Source organism: Mus caroli, chromosome 14 (assembly GCF_900094665.2).
Source record: "Mus caroli chromosome 14, CAROLI_EIJ_v1.1, whole genome shotgun sequence".
NCBI classification, from domain to species: domain Eukaryota; kingdom Metazoa; phylum Chordata; class Mammalia; order Rodentia; family Muridae; genus Mus; species Mus caroli.
In genome coordinates, this window is record NC_034583.1 from 14,608,173 (window position 1) to 14,629,784 (window position 21,612).

The 21,612-nt window shown below is 48.1% G+C and overlaps 2 protein-coding genes across 2 annotated transcripts; one reads left to right on the forward strand and one right to left on the reverse strand.

The window, feature by feature from the left end:
• Positions 1–2,334: 2,334 nt before the first annotated feature.
• Vdac2 (voltage dependent anion channel 2) lies at positions 2,335–16,728 on the forward strand. Its single transcript, XM_021182294.2, has 10 exons — positions 2,335–2,695; positions 2,879–2,937; positions 3,944–4,012; positions 4,891–4,940; positions 8,665–8,817; positions 8,912–8,964; positions 9,357–9,584; positions 11,326–11,476; positions 14,711–14,768; positions 15,993–16,728. The coding sequence occupies exons 2-10, from the start codon at positions 2,904–2,906 to the stop codon at positions 16,082–16,084; spliced, it is 888 nt and encodes a 295-aa protein (XP_021037953.1). The 5' UTR covers positions 2,335–2,695; positions 2,879–2,903; the 3' UTR covers positions 16,085–16,728.
• Positions 16,729–17,953: 1,225 nt separating this feature from the next.
• Positions 17,954–19,853, reverse strand: Comtd1 (catechol-O-methyltransferase domain containing 1). Its single transcript, XM_021182005.1, has 7 exons — positions 19,672–19,853; positions 19,434–19,561; positions 19,111–19,216; positions 18,904–19,022; positions 18,775–18,829; positions 18,496–18,629; positions 17,954–18,318 (listed from the first exon to the last, which is right to left on the reverse strand). The coding sequence occupies exons 1-7, from the start codon at positions 19,763–19,765 to the stop codon at positions 18,166–18,168; spliced, it is 789 nt and encodes a 262-aa protein (XP_021037664.1). The 5' UTR covers positions 19,766–19,853; the 3' UTR covers positions 17,954–18,165.
• Positions 19,854–21,612: the final 1,759 nt, after the last annotated feature.

A 21,612-nucleotide genomic window follows, 5' to 3' on the forward strand; every position in this document is an offset into this window, starting at 1 on the left:
GTGGGGTTTTGTGGTGCAGGCCTATAATATCAGCTACTAGGGGCAGGGTGGTGGCTGAAAGAGGAAGATGACAAGTTCAAGGCTTTCCTGGGAGAGGAATCTAGTGAGAGACCTGATTTTGTAGAGCTAAAAAGGGGATGGGAGTTATAGCTCAGTGGTATATGCTGGTCTTACATTAGTTCAACTCCCAGCATTACACCAAGAAACCCCCCCCCCCTTCTTTTTAGAAGGAATTCTAATCCCTAGCTGGGAGGATGGGTTATCTGGACAGACCCTGTGGGATCCTTACTCATTCTGTTATAACGATTATACTCTTTTTGTTTATTTGTATTCCTATCTGGCTGTCCATGCTTCATTCAACCTAAGCACAAAGATCAATAATTCAAAAATAAAAATCAATAATTCGCCTTGGATGTTTGGGCTCTTCAGTTTGGTGCTTGTGTATCATATAAAATCATGATCAAATAAATGAATTATAAATTTCTCTTTCTAACCTGCCTTTTACATAGGAGTGTCAGCTGTGTTTTTATGATGGGAAGGAGTCACCATCTTTCCCACCCCTGTAATTCTTTGCTTAGGCTGGACTTTGTCCCCAGTGGCCATTAAGCACCACATACTTTACAGAGTAAAACTTCAGACTTTTGTGTCAGAAAATGATGTCTCTGGAGATCAAAACTGGTGACAGGTAATACAGAATAGGAATAAGCCCTGCTATAGGCAATTGAGGTAACTAATTTAGCAGGCTGAGTTTTTCTAGCAGGCGGTGCTGAGGAGGACAAACTCCACCACAAGCATCACACAGCTGGGGCAGACTGTCTCCCGTGGGCCAGGTCCATGGCAGACCAACCTGCCTGAGCTTGGATGAAGGGATGAGTCAGGTGCTGGAGTCCGCTTTTGTACACACAAAGACTCTTCCCATTTAACTTTTTATAACACAATCCCAACTGTGAGCAGGTGAGGTTGCTGGCTAGCCTTGCTCATGGGAGAGAAACATACCAGAGTGTAACTTTAAACTTGGGTGTTGGACTGGGGGGAGCCCACCTAGCCATCCTTCCTCTGGCTTAGGAGGAGAGTGAAGACTTAACAGTACTTGAGTAGAGCAAGAGTTCAGAGATGATTGAGTCGTGAGTTCGTATGTGTGGGTGTCTTTGCTCTCAGTCCAACTGTACCACTATTGAAGATTATTAAACAGCATCTTAGAGATGAGGGAATTGAGGGCCACGGGCTAAATTTGAGTTTATTGAGCTGAAGTGTCAGTTGTCTCCATTTTAAATCTTCTGTATGGCTGACAATTGTGTGTGTGTATTTTGAACAGTGTCTACTGCTTTTCATCTTTTACAGAATTTAGAGAACGCGGTTTGCAGGCCAGGTTGACAGAGAGCCCCAATGACCCTCTTGTTTCTATTTCTGGAACTACTCCTAGCTTTTAATGTGGGTGCTGGGGATCTGAGCTCAGGTCCCCTTGCATGCACAGCAAGACAAGGGTTCTTACTCACTGAGCCTCCCATTCTATCTTTATTAACCTGTTTGCCACGCCCTGTAGTTTAGCCTCAAACTGGTCTCTATTATTATTATTTCAAGACAGGGTTTTTCTGTATTGCCCTGGCTGTCCTGGAACTCACTCTGTAGACCAGGCTGGCCTCGAACTCACCTGCCTCTGCCTCCCAAGTGCTGGGATTAAAGATGTGTGCCACCACTACCCAGTGGTGTCTATCTTTATTAACCTGTTTGCCTCACTCTGTAGTTTAGCACCAATCTGGTCGTAATCTCTCTGCCTCCCAGATCGGGGACTACAGGTATAGGCCTCAGGACTGGCTGCTCCCTCCCTCTTCTGGCACATCTAGAGAACTCGAGAGCAGCATTCTAATGACTGGTCAGCATGAATCCTACAGTTCTTCCCTCGTCTCTCCAGGCCTCTCAACCAGGGGAAGCTTCTCTTCCTAGGGCAGGACGTGCTTCTGCGTGTGTGTGAACCCATACCATATATGGGTGAGACGGAGGCTGCAGGAGCGCAACCCTGAGGCTCCGAGAGAAAAGCCCAGAGACTGGCTCAAGTTTGTTCCTTTGGAGCCCAGCCTAGCCCCAGCAGGGGAGGACATGGCGGTGGGCGGTGAACCGAGATGGGAAGAGCACGGAGGCTGCACTTGGGGAGAGTGTTTCATCTTCCTCCACCCGGACCTTAAGTTCAGCCCTCCAGGATGGGACACGGAGAGGAGGCTGAGAGGGTGCACGTGACCCTGCGGGGCACATCGCCCCGCCCCATCGCGACTCGCGTGGCCACTCCCATCCTGACCGCGCGGGTGCCGTTGCGCCGCCTCCGCCGTTCCCAGGTCCTCGCCTCTGGGGCTGCCCTGGACATTGCCTAACCCGAGGCCCCGCAGCTCCTGCTCGCCCCGTCCCCGCCGGACGGTCCGAGACAGCTCACCCAAGGAGACCGCCGTGCTCTCGACCCACGTGGTCACTCCGGAGCAGGTGGGAGTGGGCAGCGGGCGGAGCGGCAAGGACAGGCGCGGTAGACAGCCCGGGCGGCCGCGGCGGGGACCTGGCTGGGGGAGGCCAGGCTTGCGGCGGGGCGCAACGGTGTCTCCTTCACTTCGCCCTCCAGCCGCGGTGGCTGCAGCGCAACTTCCAGATAGCGGAGTGGCCTCAGCTGCGAGCCGAGCGGTGGCGGCAGCGCCCCTCAGGACACCCGCAGGTACTATGGGGCCCGCCTCTTGTCGAGTCTGGGGCCTTAGGGCGGGCCGGCCGCCTGAGTGAACTCGGGGCGGCCCTAGTCCCCTAAGATGGCCGCAGCGGCCCCGGCCCCTTTCTCTAATGTCCGAGCTCCCCAGGGCACCCTTTGACTGTCCCCTGACCGCACTTCTTGTCCCTTTCACAGATCACCTTTTCCCCGCGACTTCGCCATGGCTGAGTGCTGTGTACCGGTATGCCCACGGCGTAAGTAGCACAAGAGGTGTTTGCGCGCTGGGGCCATGGGGCCATGGGGGCTGCGCTGTTCCTCTTTAGAGAACCATACCTTGTTCCGCCGTGGCCCACATGATGCCTGCAAAGACTTGGAAAGTTTGCTTCTTTGCGCGGCCCCTAAGTCTTACACTGCCACTCTGTTGACGTGGTGCTTTGCTGTTGGGTTGCAGATAGGGGGGCTCGCGCCTGGGGCGTTGGTCCTTGACCGCACCCACCCTTGGCTTTTGGATATGTTACTTACAAATCTGAAAGCAAAACAGTTGTTGAATTCCATCTTGGGGTTGTGGGGGGGTGGTGGTGGTGGTGGTGGAGAGTTAGAGCAGTCACTTTGCAAGAGGAAGTAGCTCGCTGTCTGCCTGCACAGGTCGAGTGCACTACAAGGTCATTACACGTGTTCCTAAGGGCGTGGATGTGCACTGGAGAATGAATGAGCTGCTCCTGGAGCTCGGATTCCTTGCCCTTAAGCCTCACGTTGGCGGAGGACTTGGGGACTGTAGTAATGTGTTTAAAGTGCCATTTGATACTTAGTTGCTGTAGACATAGATGGTTGACTGAAACATAGATGGTTGTATTTTTTGCCCCTGTGTCTCAATTGTGTCAGTTCCCAGAGTGTTGGTTTTGATTTTGGAAGTCCTTCCCAAAGATTTGTTAGAGGAGAACGCCTAAGTTTAAATTTTGGTTATTATTTCGGTTAAATCAGTCAGTCACCTTGAGTTTCGGCAACTGTAGGCTGTAGACTTATGTTTAGGAATTAGAAAGGCTTCCCCTATTCTTAAAACTTGGTAGAAATGTCCCAGGTTTGTATTACCACATAGCTATTTAGAAATAAGTTTTTGTTATGGATGGCTATTTAGAATAACATTTATTGAAGTTCTAGAGGCATCTAAACCCACTCCCGGTTGAACTGCTTGAATGTAAATGTTAGCAGTAGGTCCTCGCAGTCTGCTCACATTAACTGTAGAATGTTTCTTTTGACTAGCGATGTGTATCCCTCCACCGTATGCTGACCTCGGCAAAGCTGCCAGAGACATTTTCAACAAAGGATTTGGTAAGGACTTTTTCCCCTTTTAAACATAAAAGAGAAAAATATATGCTTGGACCTCTTGAAAAAGTTTGTTGCTTTGCTTTTCTAGACTGAATATCCTGCTGCACTCATGCTTCTGCCAGCTGCATGCGTATCCCAATTTCTTAGCCTTTCTTCAGTCACAATTGAAAAGCTTGTTCTTTTTATTTTGTTGTTTTTGTTTTTGTTTCAAGACCGGCTTTCTCTCTGTAGTCCTGGCTGTCCTGGAACTCACTCTGTAGACCAGGCTGGCCTTGAACTCTCAGATCTACCTGCCTCTGCCTGGAGTACTACCCCAACCCAGTCCCCCCCCCCCCCCCCCCCCCCCCCCCCCCCCCCCCCCCCCCCCCCCCCTGGGGGAGAGGGGAAAGCTTGTACTTTATTCTTTTAAGTGACAATTCAGACCATGGTTGGATAGAGCTGCCTAGAATTACTGTTTTATTTTTGTGGTTATGACTCTGGGTAGGTGGAAACCTTAAGAGTTTGGGCTTTTAGAGTCAATTTTTGTGTTTTCTTGAAAATTGTATTGCACATACCACTATCCCTTGCTTTTTGGTGATACCCTTTTGGGATAAAAGTCCCAAGTGTGTTGCCATAAACAATAGGCTAGTCTGAGGAACTGATTTTCTAATCTAATGTTTAAAAATGGCTTGAAAAGGGTGTGTGAGGAAGTGGAGCAAGTTACAGGACACTAGGCATCGCTACTATCACCTTAGCAGAGCTGACGGCTTGTAAATGTTCCTTCATGTGCTGTGCATTTGTACATTTCTGTCCCGGACTTTGGGATTATGTTAACTGTACTGTGAGTGTGGGTATACGTCTTTTCTGCAGAAGAATCATATCTTTGCCCTCTCTTTTTGAAGGCTTTGGGCTGGTGAAGCTGGATGTGAAGACGAAGTCATGTAGCGGTGTGGTAAGTTATTGATTCGTTTTCACGAAGCTGTTAATTTCATAGCCCATAAATATCTACAGCTGTTTCCCTTAAGGAGGCAGAAGCTAATTTGTTTTGAATGATTTATGCGTAGTCTGATTTATTGGCTCTGTATGTGATTTCTGCATTTCACATGGTTTTGTTATATTCCTGTGTTATGTATGTGTGACCATGATTGCATGGAGAAGTTGGGAAAGCCATTGCTTATTTGGGACTGTCTACTCAGGTAGATGACAAGCATGAAGGCCATGGCTCCTGTAACCCTTTCTCTTAGTACCTGTCAGAGTTCTGGGCTCTGAGCAGTAACTTGGTTATTTGACTACAATGACCATTTAGTATAGTGGCTACATTCTCACAGCCATCCATGGTGATGTCTGCCTGTTTATCTTGACTGGAATGTCTCTACAGAATTTACTATTTTCATATGTGTTGATCCTTCCCAACTGTTGTTAAAAAAGGGAGAAAGTAAAATATACTGTATTTCTTTTTCTCCAGAAGTTTTTATTTTGAGATTGGAGATGGGTGTTTAATGTTCATGCTAAACTGATTGCTTAGTACTGTCTGCGTGCTGCTCTGCATGCAGCTCTGCGTGCTGCTCTGTGTGCTGCTCTGCGTGTAACTGGTATCTATTAAAGTTGTTTGTGGTGGTGTTTCTTGATGCTTAGATCTGTTGCATTTATGGCTTTTATATTTGTCTTGTCCTGTGGTTTCTTTGGTCTGTGAAGAAGTCTAATTATTTGGTTATAGTTGAGTGACTGACCTGGATTAATAGATTATAGAGTATTAGGTGACTGTAAGTATTTTTTCTTTAGTGTTGCTGGAGGTTGAACCCAGGGCCTTGCATCTCTACTACTAATCTTTATTTCCAGCCTACTGAGTTTTAAATGTGTCTGTGCATGTATGATGTTTTAAACTAAAACACACCATCTTTGTCTTTAAAAAGTTTAAGACTGGGAGTGTAACTTAGCGGTAGAGTGTTTACCCAGCTATGTATGAGGTCCAGTGCTGTAAAACAAACAAAAACACCCTTTCTATTGGAAAGACAAACTGTAAGGCAAAGATAATCAGAGAATTGGATCAAGCAGTAGATTTGTAAACTAAAAGTTCTTGTTGGAAAGGAAAGGCTGATGGTAAAAGAGAGCTAGGAAAAGCTAGGAAGTGTAGGGTCTTGAAGGACTGAAGAGGGGATGCTCTGCTTATACTTTAGAGTCGAGTCGTCATAGCACTGATGGAGTACTGCTCAGACCTACCCAGAACTAAGTCCTGCGAAGGTCTTTTGACTTCTTGAACTGCAGGATGTGCAGGCTACCCAAAATGTAGAAGATGATGCTCCAGTGATGGAGAGGATTGGTCCTCTGGCCCATGTTGGCCTTGTGTCCTGAGCATTCCTTGGCATGTGTTAGGCTGGTTCTTGATCTCAGGGACTGGTGGATGGTAGTAGGTGGCACTTGAGTAATTATTGTCATGCAGGATTAAGAACTGCTGCCCATACACATTTCCCATGGAAACTGTCTGTTGGAAGAAGAGCATACTTGATATGTACTTAATGTTATGTCGATGTGCATGCAGAGCTCCAAAGCTTCCGTGTTGTCAGTTCAGTTGGATTATCCTATAATAGGCTGCGCTGTTCCTTTGAAAAAACAAATCTACCTCCAAAATGTTATTTTGTTAGTTTTTCAGGACAGGGCTTCTCTGTGTAGTGCTTGCTGTACTGGGACTGACTCTGTAGACCAGGCTGGCCTTGAACTCAGAAATCCCCCTGCCTCTGCCTCCCAAGTGCTGGGGTTAAAGGCATGCGCTACCACTGCCTGGCAGTGTTTGACATTTCTTAACTTTCCAGGTATTGAAATTTCTGATAAACTAAAAACTAACCAACCAAACAAAATAACAACAAACAATTTTAGACATAGCTTTAAAGTGACTAGATTGTAGAGACATTGATATAGAAACTATAAATCAGAACTCAGACTGTTGTAAGAGTTACATTTTATCTTGGGATATTTTACCCATAGGTTGTGCTTGGTAAAGAAAGATACTTTGTTTCTCTAGAAAATTCTAAGATATAGTCTCCCTGTTCCCCCTTCACCTGGTGTGCTACAGGGGAGTGGCAAGTCTTTTTGGAACAAACTCAAGATCAAAACTTTTTTAAAAAGATTCACTTATTTTTAAGATAAAAATTAATTTATTTATTCATTTATTTTTGTTTTTTTTTGAGACAGGGTTTCTCTGTCTAGCCCTGGCTGTCCTGGAACTCACTCTGTAGACCAGGCTGGCCTTGAACTCAGAAATTCACCGCCTCTGCCTCCCAAGCACTGGGATTAAAGGCTTGCGCCACCACTGCCCGGCAAAATATTTTTATTTTAGTTATCTGAGTGTTTGCTGCATGTTTGTCGTGTGTGCCTGGTACCAGTGCTGTCACAGTCCCTGGAATTGGAGTTAGAGATGGCTGTGGGTGCTGGGTCCAAGATTTGGGTCCTCTGCAAGAGCAGCAAGTGTGTCTACTCACTGGCCATTTTTCCAGTTCCAAGCCTAAGCTTTTTATATTAATCCCTGTATTAATTATTTTCTCTGCTGACAGGTGATAAATGATGCAAACCAAGTGTAAAGGAATCAATAAAGCTCCCACACTTTTAAAAGAACTTAATTTTATTCCTGTATGGCTTTTGCCTCCATGTATATCTGCATCATGTTTATGTTGGACCCACAGAGACCGGAAGAGGGTGGTGGATACTGTGAAACTGAAGTTACAGACTTGTTAACCGTCTTGTGGGGTGCTGGGAACCAAATGTAGGTCTGTACAGGAGAAATAGTGTTCTTAACTATTGAGCCATTTCTCCATCCTCTCCCACTGCTTTAAAACAAGGAAAATCTGGTGAGCTGGGTGAGATGTGTTAGCAGGTACGCACCTTTACGCCCAGCACTGGGGAGGCAGGCAGGTCAGCCAGCTTCTTTCTCTACAAGGAGAGGTCCAGCCACCCCAGCTCCACATAAGGAGACAAAAACCAAACACAACAGCAAAAAGATGATAATATAAGTTGTTTGGAAAGGCAAGAAACCTAGTGAAGACTCATCTAAAAACAGCAGAGGGACTGGAGAGGTGGCTCAGCAGTTAAGAGAGGGTACTGCTCTTGTAGAGGATTCTAATTCATGTCTCAGAACCCACAGGATGGCTCACAACTGCCTATATCTCCAATTTCAGGGAAAACAGACTGTTCAGGCCTGCATGGGCCCCTGTACTTACATATACAATTAAAGGCAAATCTTCAGAAAGGGAAAAAGAAAAAATAGAATATGGACTATTGAAGAATTTAAATTTAACTTATTTAATGTTTTTCACAGTATCTTGTGTGGATTATGTGCATGTGTAGGCACCTGTGTCACAGTGCACATGTGCAGGTTAGATGACACCTTGCTGGACTCCGTTCTCTCCACCATGTGGGCTTTAAAGATGGAGGTTAGGATCAGACTTGGCAGCAAGCCTTTATACCCACTGAGCCACCTCACCAGTCCTGTGTACTTAATTCTTATTGACTCATTAGACATGTAAGGGACATTCTGGTGGCAATCACTTGGTCAGAGGCTGGCTTGTCACTGTTACGTTTGCTTAGGAAAAACACAGTGGAGAGCTGTAAGGGCTGTATTAGCTGGGCAGTGGATTCTTTCAGGCTTAGGAGAAGGTTCATGAAGCTGTTTGTTGTCTTGTTAGGAATTTTCAACATCTGGCTCATCTAATACAGACACTGGTAAAGTTAGCGGGACCTTGGAGACCAAGTACAAATGGTGTGAGTATGGTCTGACTTTCACAGAGAAGTGGAACACCGATAACACTCTGGGGACAGAGATTGCGATTGAAGACCAGGTAGCGTGTCCAGACTTGCTTTTGTGTTACTCTTTATTTTCATATTCCAGAAAGGAGATATCACTGAACATGAATTCTTTTTCCTCTGAAATAGATTTGTCAAGGTTTGAAACTGACTTTTGACACCACCTTTTCACCGAACACAGGGTAAGTGCTGGTGTTTGGTGTGCATTGAGCTTACAGGCCTTGTCTGCTCAGGAAAGGAGCAGCTGTTTCAGTGCATTGATTGTTTCAGTGCAGCGGCATTGATTCTGCCTTTGACCACTGCTCGACACTGCCAGGGGCTTGCTTTCAGAAATGGACTCTCATTGTGGCCGTGCTTCTTACCGTTTCTGAGGCCATTGTGATTGCAAGTTGTACACAGCACAGCTCAGTCCTGTCAGCCCATGTGGGTTGTTTTCTTTAATTTATTTGGCTGTTTTTAACCCTATAATTGTCACAGTGCAGCTTGTTTAAATCTGTTTCATGCCCACCATGCAGTTATATGTATAAATCTTTGTCACTGGCATCTGTTTCAAATAAGTGTCTTCTTTTTCCAGAAAGAAAAGTGGTAAAATCAAGTCTGCTTACAAGAGGGAATGTATAAACCTTGGCTGTGATGTTGACTTTGATTTTGCTGGACCTGCCATCCATGGGTCAGCTGTCTTTGGTTANGAGGGCTGGCTTGCTGGGTACCAAATGACCTTTGACAGTGCCAAGTCAAAGCTGACAAGGAGTAACTTTGCAGTCGGCTACAGGACTGGGGACTTCCAGCTACACACAAATGTGTAAGTTCCTTGGGAGCTGTTGAGGTGCAGGTTCTCAGAGGATGGTGTGTGACACCGAGTTTTTAGTTTGAGGGATTTCTGTTGCCATGGTGGCCCTCAGAAGCATGTGCTCAGGATGCTCATGCCGCTCACGCTGTCAGGCTGGAGTTCACGCCTTTTGAAGAGGTGTTAGCCTTGGCAGTCTGCTATCAGTGCCTTCTCCGACAGAATGACCTGTGGGGTGTGGGATCCTGGGTTGATAGGGCGGTCTTAACATCATCACTCATGCTGTTGGGTGAGTTGTGGAGCCTCACACCTTTAATCCTAATTTGGAAGGCAGTGGCAGCTGTATCTTTCTGAGGTTGAGGTCATGTTAGTCTATATAGTGAGTTTAGGTTGGCTAGAGCTACATAGTAAGTTCCTTTCTTAAAAGAGGGGCAGGGTATGACATTCTTACCCAACTCAAGTTAGATAGTATAGAAAGGACTTAACTGTTTTTTCCTTGACAAAACTGTATTCTTTTAAAAGATTTATTTATTTTATGTATATGAGTGGTCTATCTACATATATACCCGATACCAGAAGAGGGGGCATCAGATCACATAGATGGTTGTGAGCCACCAGTGTAGTTGCTGGGAATTGAACTCAGGACCTGGAAGAACAGGCAGTGTTCTTAACTGCTGAGCCACCCCAGCCTTGACAAATAGTATACTAGTAAATAACGGGAGCACAAAAGAAAACTTTCTCATCCTACCAGATAGACACAGAATTTAAAAATTTTTTGTATGTATTTATCTGTTTGTTATGGCACATATGTGGAGATTAGTGGGAAATTGAGTGTCCCAGGGATTGAACTCAGGTCCTTAGGCTTGGTGGCAAGGTCCTAAAGACCCTATAAGACACCTCTCTGCTCCTAGATAACATGCCCCAACCCCTCCTGACAGGGTTTCTCTGTGTAGCCCTGGCAGTCCTGGGACTCACTCTGTAGACCAGGCTGGCCTCGAACTCAGAAATCCGCCTGCCTCTGCCTCCCAAGTGCTGGGATTAAAGGTGTGCGCCACCACTGCCCGGCAGATAACAGTTTTTTGTTTTTTTTTTTTAAAGTCTCTTGTGTGGCTCTTCCTGGCCTGAAACTCACTGCCTAGATATATATAATCTTATTTATATTTTGCTGTTCACTTTTGTGTGTGTGCACAAGTATGTGTGTGGTGCTGCTTGGGAGTTGAATGCAGGGATTCATCTGGATAGGCAGGATTCAGTCATTGAACCACAACCTCAGTGTGTGAGTGAGTGAGTGAGTGAGCGAGCGAGTGTTCCATACCCTTAATCCCAGCACTCCTGAGACAGAGGAGGAAGGATCTCTATGTCAGCCTGGTCTACATAGTGAGTTCCAGGACAGCAGGACCATATAAAGAGACCCTTCTTAAAAAAAAAAAAAAAACAAAAATTAAGGGGGTTGGGGAACAAAAGGATTGTGGGGAAGGAGTCTAGCCTGGGCTACAGAGTAAGACTCACCCTGTCTCAGCCACACCAGAAAAGACTTGGCAGTTTTCAGTAGAGCTTTATAGACTAGCATGAGTGATGCCATCCTTCCCTACCCTCAGCTCTATTGAACGAACCCAGGGTTCCTGGCACACTAGGCAAGCATTGTACCACTGTGTTACCTGCTCAGTTCTAGTAGTAGCTGTGCCTGCTACATATTACCCAGTACCTTAGAAGTGGTTACTGTCTATTCTAGATTCTAATTCAAAGTGTCTTATAGAAATAATGGGACAGAATTTGGAGGATCAATTTATCAGAAAGTATGTGAAGATTTTGACACTTCAGTAAACCTCGCTTGGACATCAGGTACCAACTGCACTCGTTTTGGCATTGCAGCTAAATACCAGTTGGATCCTACTGCTTCTATCTCTGTGAGTACCACTTGGGCTTAGGATGGGGCTTTCTGGTTGTGGGAATTGCTCTGGGTATATACTCTGGGATGATGTAGAAATCTTCCCTGGGATTCACGGAGTCCCATGTTTACTGATGGGATTGGATTGGAATGCTCCTTTTCCTATGGAAATTGTGATAGAGGTTTGACTTGCAAGCTAGATCTCTGGTGATTTGGATGAAAATGCCCCCCCCCCCCCATGCATAGTCCCCACTTGGTGAGAATGTATTAAGAGGTGTGACCTTGTTGGAAGAGATTGGGGTAGATTTTGAGGTTTCAAAAACCTCATGTTTATGGATCAGATGTAAGCTCAGCTACTTCTCTAGCACCCTGCCTGCTTGCCTGCTGCCATGCTTCCCGCCACGATGGTCTCAGACTCACCCTCTTGAGTCGGGAGCCCCAAATTTAAGTGCTTTTTTCATAAGTTACCTTGGTCATGGTGTCTGATCACAGTAATAGAAAAATAACTAATAATCACAGAATAATAATTGATAAATAAAATAGAAAAATAATAATGGGGCTGGAGAGATGGCTCAGCAGTTAAGAGCACTGACTGCTCTTCCAAAGGTCGTGAGTTTAAATCCCAGCAACTACATGATGGCTCACAACCATCCGTAATAAGGTCTGATGTCCCCTTCTGGAGTGTCTGATGACAACTACAGTGTACTTACATATAATAAATAAATAAATCTTTAAAAATAATAATAATAAGAATCACAGAAGTTCACTTACTTAGAGTTAGTTGTGCTAAGATCCTTGAGCCCCCTTGGGGAAGCCTGCCTAAGCTCCAGGTAACCAGCATGTGGAGCCTGGCAATAGTACTTTGTATGACTTTGTCTTTTTGTAGTTTATAAAGTACCTGTAGATTTTATCTGAGAGGTCACTAGTCTAACACCGTTTTTACAGGTGAAGAGAGGACTAAATACTACTGTTGGGGGTGGGGTGGCGTGGCGTGGGTAAAGCCAGGACCAGACCTAGTGTTTTGACCTTATTCCTGTCTGGGGCGAGTAGAATATCTTACTGGGAGGAACTGTTGCCTAAAAACCTGCACCTCCAGGACTTCCTCCCCTCTGCTAAGGGCAAAGTGAGATGGCCACTCTTGTCTGAATCTTGGCCCTTTTCTCCTGTTTCTGTCTTTAGTCACAGTGGGTTGAGATAGAAGGGAGTGCGTGCTGTGAGGGGCAGGGAATCGGCTTCCAGTTCTGGCAGCTCATCAGCTGTTCCTGTGTGTCAGGGACTGTCTGTACTGTATGTGCTAGGATGATGGGAAGTTAAAGTCAGGCAAGTTACTTACTTCCGTTACATAAAGTACTCTTGAGCTCCAAGGACAGTATGTTTTGATACCTTTTAAAAAGTTATTTATTTTATGCATGAGTGCTCTTATCTGCATGTACACCTGCATGCCAGAAGAGGGCATCAGATCTCATTATAGATGGTTATGAGCCCACCATGTGGTTGCTGGGAATTGAACTCGGGACCTCTGGAAGAGCAGCCAGTGCTCTTAACTGCTGAGCCATCTCTCCAGTCTCGAGTTTTGAAGCTTTAAGCAGTTATATTTTAGCCCTATCTTTTGTTTTATGTTTAAAGATTTATAAGCAGAGATAGTGTGAAAAGTACCCAGAATGCTTTTCTCTTTGACCAATCAGTGGTGCATCTGTGACTGGCTGCACTCTTCTCAGCACACTGGTCTCTTACATTAAGTGTTCTTGTCAGATGTATGCTTGTGGCACCATGACAGATGGTATGCCAACCATCAGAAACACCTTTCAGCTCACAGTCCTTGTGGAAATAAATACAGCATTTCACACCCAAGTAGAGCAGTGCCCAGAAGCACTGGTTTTATCTTGTGTATAACAAGACTAGAGTCACTGAATCACTGCATATCCGCTCACACAGCACGCTGCTGCTCCGTTTATACTTGTAGCCCCAGGATGCTGAGGAGCTCTGGGGTGCTCCGCACCCCCCCCCCCAGGCTTACCTGTGCATCCCGTGGCTTGCAGGCTATTTGTGTCCTGTATAGCTATGAATAGCCTAGCACATTTGTAGCTGAAGATGTCAGGGTACAACGTAAACAGTTTGGATACCTCTGTTAGCATGAAGATGGCTTAGTGGATGTTAGCTGAGGTCGTGGAGACTGCTGTTAGAAGGAATGTGGGTCGTGCATGCTCCTGCCCAGCAGCCCTTTGGATTCAAGAGTGAAAGACACACACCAACAAATTTTGATATGCCTTGACTAGCTCAATGACTGGGTATTTCTAATCCTCCCTGTGGCTAGCACACATTATCCTTCCAGTATTCCTGGCTTAACACCTTCTAAATCTATGTTTTACTTTTGTTGTCCTGTTACCCCCGCTTACACACACAGGGCTGCTTTCCCTTCCCACCTACATTGCTGGATGGTTTTCCTCTGTGGCTCTTAAATCTCCCCTTCCCTCGAGTCATGGCGACTTTCTTCTCCCCTCGGTCCCTTGCCTTCGCAGTCTAAAGTCCTGCCCCATCTCCCTGCCCAGCCATTGGCTGTATGGTAGTTCTTTATTATCAGTCGAAGGCAGCTGGGAGCAGGAACCCTTCTTAGTGCTGGGAGCATGGCTTTTGGGAGCCAAAATAAGACAAGGCATTAGAACCAGTTCCCAACATGCCGCTTAACATACTTGCTCTCCAGTGCTGCTCTGGGCTCTGGAAGGCCTGGGGCCGCCATCCTAAATTGTGAGGGAGATAAGGAGTTGATAAACCATGCTCCTCGTCAGGCCTCAACTAGTTAAAGCCAAGTCCAGCAGCTTAGCGGTCAGAGTGTGAGGAAGCAAGCAAGCAAGCAAGCAAGCAAGCAAGCCGTGAGGGTGGAGGAAGTAGTGATGCTGAGCTCATAAACTTCCTACTGTGTATTCAGAGATGGCTCTCACCTCTAGTGAGTCTGACAGGTGCCATCAGCGAGCGACATAGTTACTTGTTTTTGTGAGTTTTTTTGAGTGTATTTCTTAGGCTGTGGATCATGTCGGAGGCTGTATACACATCCTAAGGTGTGTAAAGAATATCAGGTTCTGCTGACGATTGGATTTTGAATTCATGTCTAATGTTCAAGTGGCACTTGGTGTTTACTTAGTACATAATAATATTTTAGTATCGCATTGACCTAAAGGCACAGGCTCCACAGTTCCATGGTGGGGAATTTCCAAGAACTTTGTCTCCCTTCAGAAATGTTTTTCTCTCTTTCTAGGCAAAGGTCAACAACTCTAGTTTAATTGGAGTGGGCTATACTCAGACTCTGAGGCCTGGTAAGTATCTTTGATGAAGAAGTATTGTTTTACAGCTCCCTCTCAAATCCCTTTAAAAAGATTCATTTATTTAAGTGTATGTATGTTTTGTCTGTTTGTATATCTGCACACTAGAAGAGGGCATCTGATCCCATGGGATTACAGATACAGAAGGGTGGGTGTTGGGAATTGAACTCAGGACCTCTGGTAGAGCACCCAGTGCTCTTAACTGCTGAGCCGTCTCTCCATTTGTACGTTATTTTCAAAATTACATTTTTTTTTCCTGAGACAGGGTTTGTCTGTGTAGCCCTGGCTGTCCTGGAACTCACTCTGTAGACCAGGCTGGCCTTGAACTCAGAAATCCACCTCCTTCTGCCTCCCAAGTGCTGGGATTAAAGGTGTGCGCCACCACTTCCCGGCTTCAAAATTACATTTTTAGTTTATTATTTTGTGACCCTTTTAAGCCTCATAGCTTATCACACCCGCCCCTCCCCCTTACTCCTTATTCAGAGTGCCTGCTCTGAATAAGCACTGCTGCCTCGTTCTAAAAAGCCCCACTCTTCACCGTTTAACCATTATGTAGTTCTCACTGGTGTCTAAATATTGTCTCGGGTCAAAGGTTAGTTCCCTTCAGGTAACGGATACCAGAGCAGCTCCGAGTGGTCTGGGTCACATGCAGACCCCCCCCACCTAGTAGGTCTGAGATCCCCACCTAGTAGGTCTGAGATGGAGGACTTTGTATTTCTAATGGGCTCTGGAGCTCACAGCTGCTTAGAGCAGTTGATCAACAAGGTCCAAAAGCCCTGGTATCCCAACTTCCCTAATGGGCCTGCTTCCCCCACCTACGTTTTATCTAGACTTTTAAAACCTAAAGAAAAGTGAACACCGAAGGGGCCAGTTCCCGGTGTGCTATCTCAGAGGAGCACTAACTTACCTACTGTGTTCTGTGTCCCTGGGTGCCTGCCTCTTTTAGGCTTCAGTTGTGATCTGGTCTCCAGTGTTAATTTAGTCTGGGTAGTCCAGTGAAGACGGTTTTTAGATCATGGCTTTTAGGACATTTTGAACTTGTTATTTATTACTAACCTCTCTGTGCCCTCAGATTGTGTTGCCCATCAGAGTTTTTAGCACCACGGTTGATCTGGGTGCTCTCTGCTGGCTGCAGTCAGTGTGGAGGCTGCATGCTGAGGGAGGGCTGGCAGGGTGGAGTGCTCGCAGGCCCATCATGGTGGTTTGCTTTGTTCACAGGTGTGAAGCTTACACTGTCTGCTCTCGTAGACGGGAAGAGCTTTAATGCTGGAGGCCACAAACTTGGGCTTGCCTTGGAATTGGAGGCTTAATCCAGTTAAAAGAAACCTCTGGGAACGAATATCAGAAGATTTGGCCTTAATATATTTCCATGCGACCAGCAGGCTCCCCCTCCCCCCCTCCCCCAGAAGGTGATCACATCAAAGGATGATTAAGCAAGAGCTGTATTTTAAATATTTAGACAGTCACTGTTGGCTGGTTCCTAGTTGGATGGTTATCTAGTTATCAGTGNTGCCGTGGTGCGGCCTCCTATACATTATTTAAATGTATTTAACTGTTAAATGTGCTACCCACCAATGATGAAATAGACGTTTATGAAAACCGTGCCNTGGTGTGCATGTTTGTTTTATGTTCCTTTTAACATTGACTATTGTACTGAATGAGATGGATCAGTGGCTGTTTTAAGATGAGGTAAAAGATTTTTTTTGTTATATTCACCCATCATTAGAATTACTTTGGTAACCCCAAACATGACAAATTATGAATAAAACAAGTATACATAACTAATGGCTCACGTATGTGCAGTTACAGATTGGCAGCCTAGGGTCTAATCTTGGTAAATACTTTTTTCTGGTGAGCATTTTGCTCTTTACCTAAACCTGCGCAACCAAATTCCTTGTGTCCCTAGCATAATCCATGAGGTCTTTGAGACTACAATAAAATACAAGGATACATACTTTAATACTCTGCAGTTTCTAAGTTTGTGCAAAGTTAGAGTGAATCACCGTTAACCCATGGATGATGAAGGGAGATGCAGCAGTGGTGCGGAGTGAGTGGCTAACTAGGCAATGCATCCCCTTCCTTCCGAGCCACGCTATGGAAAGTGGAGCCTGGGTAGATGGAAGCAACAGGCCAAGAGAGGGGAAAGTGGGCACCATTCTCTTCTATAGACAGCGTTGAAAAGCTGAGCTGAGGTCTGGGCCTGGCAGCCCCCTTCACCATCACCTGGGTGATATGCATTACCTAGTGATCCTGGTTGGAAAAGTAGGACTGTGCCAGCTTCCCTGGGGAGGTGGTGTGTCACAGGTAAGAGGTGAGTGTCACTTCTGAGGTGTAGTTTAAACTTGAGAGGACAGCTAAGAAAATGGGTACTTTGAGACTTACCCAATAGAAATGGTGCATGTTACTGCCCTGTGACCCTCAGCTATCAAGTGTTCTTCATGCTGGCTCTGCTCTGAGCGAGTGGACGCATGTGGGCTCCCAGTGCATCAAAGGCACTTCAAAATGGATTGAACCAGGTCCCCTGTGTGCACCTCAGTGTGTACTTGTGAAGAAGGGGTAGGGCACAGCTAGTCCCCAGAGGGTTGGTGGTGTGTGGCAGGGACTGAGTTGTGGGCTCACGCATCTGTACTTAGAGCAGCTGCTAGGGGCACTTCACTTGGGCCTTCCTTACCCCAGAGGTGGCAGACCTGTGGTGTCCCAGAAGCTGTCCTTTCTGCCTCAGTACAAAGAACTTTACCTTTCTTGCAGCAGAGCACCAGGCCTCAGGTCAATAAAGGTTGGCTCCTTAGAGTGTCCCCCAAAAGGACAGTGCTGTGAAAGCTTCAAGTTCCTGAGGTTTCTTGAATGAGGTTGGCTTCCCACTCTGTCTGCTTTGCACCTTGGCCATCAGTCTCCTCCCTTAGGACTTAAGGGGATGAGGGAGCAGATAGAAATGCCAGCCAACCTTAGGTCCTCTGGTCTGGGCTTCCACTGCACACAAGTTAGGCTGGGGAGGCTACAGCCCTGTGAAAACGTGAGTAGACTGCCAAGCAGACCTGACCTAGCTATAAAAGTCCCCATGACTAGGTTGATCGCCTACCAAGCCCACATGATGTGGTCTCTGTGGCATGTGGCTGGGAGGCCAGAGACAGATAGGGTCCTCCCTTATATCCAAGCCTGTTGGAACTCTACTCAGTGCGTACAGCTAGGACAATTTATTAAAACTATGCGGTCAGACACAAGCCTTGGTGCCAGGGAGACCTGCAGGGAGGGAACCCTCCGCCAAGTGAACGCTGGAAGTGGATGTTCAGAAGGTCGCGTGTTCCAGTACCTTTATTGTCAGGTTTAAAAGTCGGGTCACTGGCTGGGGGTCTTAGGTTCTCACACCCAGGCCCTAAGCTTCGTGTTAACCCTAGATCTTAAAGGCCAAGGAAAGGCCATCATCCAGGGGCAGGAGGCTAATGTAGACCCTGGCGTCCCTCAGGATGCGTTCGTTCAGGTTCCGCACACATTCAACAGTCTTGTTCCTGGGCTGAGGCTGCAGCACCTCTCCGCGCCACAGGACCTACAGATGGAGGGGCGGGGCCGTCGGAAGTGGGGGGGGGGGTAGCGGACCCAGGGCTTTAGCCAGGAGGGGCGGGACCTATGATACTTTGGGTGGGCTTTGGGGCAGGGCTGGGGGGAGAGCTGAGAAGAGTGGGTACCCAGCCACAAGAAGCAGCACTTTTGCCTTAGTCCTTACTCTGAGTACGGCGAGCACGCCTCCGGGCCGTAGGAGCTGCAGACAGCGCTCGTAGTAGGCGGTACAGTTCTCTTTGTCCGCGTCCACCACCGCTATGTCGAAGGTTCCGGCCTCGCCCGCCGCTAGGAGCTCATCTTAACAGGGACAGAGGGCACGTGCAGCTGAGCTAGGGTCTCAGCGGGCCAGAAGCCCCTGCCCATGGCGGGCTGCTCAGGGTCGCCAGTTTTGTTTCCCGGGGTTGGACAGTGCTGTCTGGGTCCCTCCCTCACCGGTGCTCACCCAATGTCTGCAGGGCGGGCTGCAGCCGAAGGTCGATCTTCTGCTCCACTTCTGCCTGCGGAAGGAGGCCGGTCAGGCCGGCACGCCCCCGAGCCGGGGCCCGAACGGCCGCAGGTGTGGGGCTCTCACCTGCTTCCACATGGGCCGTCCCAGCTTCGGGGGCTCTGCGTCAACCTCGCAGGTCACCACGCGGCCGGCCTCCGGAAGCGCCAAGGCTAGGGCCAGGGCCGAGTAGCCCGTGAAAGTACCTGTGGACCGGGACACTGGCAAGCTCAATTCAGGGTGCAGGGCTGCCCTGTGACCCTGGTTTCCAGAACCACGGCTGCACGTTCCTACCCAGATCCAGAGCTTTCTTGGCCTTAATGAGCCGCGCCAGGTTGGCCAGAAGCTGGGCCTGTTCACAGGTCATCATGGAATCCCCCTGCGGCTGCTCCAGGGTCAGCTGTGTGGGGAGAGGGAGGTGCCATTCACGCCAGTCACCCCCCCCCCCGAGGTTTTGAATCATTCAGGGGCTCGGTGGCGGGTGTGGCCTAGAGGGGACAGGTCTCAGGGAACCCGGAAGCCCAGAGAGGGTTTCTGCCTAGCTCAAGGTCACACAGCCACGTGAGGTCCACCACGCTGGAAGTGGGGAGCCGGTTCTCGGTCCCAGTCCTACTGACCAGTCGCAGGCTCCGCAGCGCCGGGTGCTCTCTCATGGAGCGGCTCAGCAGATACTGCCACAGGGGATTGTCCTCAGGTGGCAGCAGGCGCTCTTGCCGCCTGGACCCCCATGGAGGCCACCGTTTCCCTGCCGGGGTGAGGGTGCCGGGTCAGGGCCTGCATTTCTGACCGGGTTCTCCGGCTCTGCTCCGCACCCTCCTCCCATTCCCGGGACTGCAGCAGCCCAGCCCAGCTTACCCAGCAAGAGACCAGTAGCGAAGGCGGCGCCCAGCGCGGCCGAGCCTAGGGCCAGTGCGGCGGGGATAGATAGCCGAGGGACGGGCTGAGCCATGGTGCAGGTTAGCAGCGGCGGAGGTCACGTGTGCTAGAGTAGCGAGGATGGGACTGGGACCAGTAAGCCGATAGGGCTCCACCTTGTCCGGGCCCTGCCCACAGAGCCGCGTCCTCGGGCACCATCTGGTGACACAATACCGTATTGCAAGGTCAGGCTGAGAACATCTCGCCACCCGGTGGCTGCATGCGGAACTGCGTCGGGCCATGGAGTCATCTCTGCACCAGGGCTCTTGTGAGCATGGGGAGAGGGGATAAAGTGAGTGTGGCTAATGGAGGAATCCAAAGAGACGCGGGAATGCTTGCTGGAGGGGTGCCCAAGTTAAAGGAACCAAGAACCTGGTTTGGAGTCACCTGGGTTCCAAGACAGTAAGTATCCTTAGTGGCTGGGATGCTGGGTGTAGCTTTTTTTGTGTCGGTCCGTCTGTTTCTTTTCTGTAAAGCAGGTATTACAGTCTTACTACGATAGGCACGGGATTCCTCGCATAGTAGGTGCTCAATAGTGGTATTTGCTGTTATGGTCATTGGCTAGTGAGGGTTCCTTGGGAAGCGGTGGCATCTTGGCAGGCAGCAGCTGAGTTCCCCTTGCAAGGCTATCTGCTAGACTGGTGTTCCCTAGACATTTATTGAATATCTACTATATGCTGAACTCTGGTGGAAGCAAAAGACTGTGGTAGTTTATGACTTGGAAACAACTGGACAGGTACAACTGGAATGCAGTTCAAATGTTACTGTCCCTCTTTTTTTTTACAGTGAAATCCTTGCTAGACCTCGCTCACAGGCCACTCTGCTGACCTGCCCTCAGGGACCTAGCAATTGCTTAAGGCATCACCTGCCCCGCCCCCCAGGTACGGCAGGTATGTGCCACAGATAAAAAGATCCCCCCTCCAGTCCTCTGCCCCCCTGTCCCCCCTCCCCTGGCTTCATTCCCATCTGTTTGTTTACATAGCCACTTGCCAGCCTCTACTCCTTCCTCAGGTCCTTCCTCTTCTCCCAGTAAACCCCCTTTATACCAGAACTGTTGCATAGTGTAATTTCTCAGGGGTGCACCTTGCCTCGGGCCACCAAGAATACTGTCTTGCAGAGTTATATTTCACAACACTCACTGCACACAACACCCGATGGAGTTCCGGTTGAAAACACCCGCACAGTGTGCCTCACACACAGGCTTAGTAGGCTATTGGTGCTGTCTTTAAGAGCTGGAGTCCTCAGGGCCTCAGAGGTGGTTGCCCTGGAAGTCTGTTTCTTAACAACACTGGCCAGGCCTGGAGACCCTCCGGAGGCAGGCAGACTGGTGTAGGATCAGTGAGAGATCCCTAGACCTGGTCAACTGGAGCCAATGCTGCTAGAATCCCGGGCTTCGGAGGTGAGGGCAGGTCTCCAATCACAATCAGGGTAGATTGGCTTCTTGACCTATCAGCATCTGTGCAGGGCGCAGCCAAACGGGAGGGGAACCTACTTTCTCTAGATGTAGGGCAAGATCTCAGCTGCTTCTCCTAACTGCTCCTGGAACAGGCCCCTTAGACAAGCTCTTCCTTCTTGTTGACTCTCAATTACTTGAGAGTCCTGAAATTATCTCTGAGTTTGAGTCATGCTCTCCCGGTAAGGCCCGAAGAAATATGAGTTCCTTTAGGGCTGAGCACACAGCAGGCACTAAATGTGTGCTGGTGGGGCCACACTGTGGCCAGTGATAACAACATGACAATCGGAAGCTGTTACTTAGCACCGGCTGGGTACCAGGTGCTCGACACCTGGCATCTCTTGAAGCAGCGGTGTTGTTCCAATTTTCAAGAGAAGGAAAGTCCTGAATTGATCATCTCTCCAAGCTCACTGCCTAGTGGTCTTGCC

What these genes read in the sequence shown, in the direction of transcription:
- Comtd1 (XM_021182005.1), bottom strand. Translation starts at nt 19,765, where the DNA reads ATGGCTCAGCCCGTCCCTCGGCTATCTATCCCCGCCGCACTGGCCCTA. An exon ending in CAAGAAAGCTCTGGATCTGG is followed by an intron (nt 19,023 to 19,110) that starts GTAGGAACGTGC and finishes CCCGGTCCACAG; the next exon opens with GTACTTTCACGGGCTACTCG. An exon ending in GCGTGCTCGCCGTACTCAGA is followed by an intron (nt 18,319 to 18,495) that starts GTAAGGACTAAG and finishes CTCCATCTGTAG; the next exon opens with GTCCTGTGGCGCGGAGAGGT.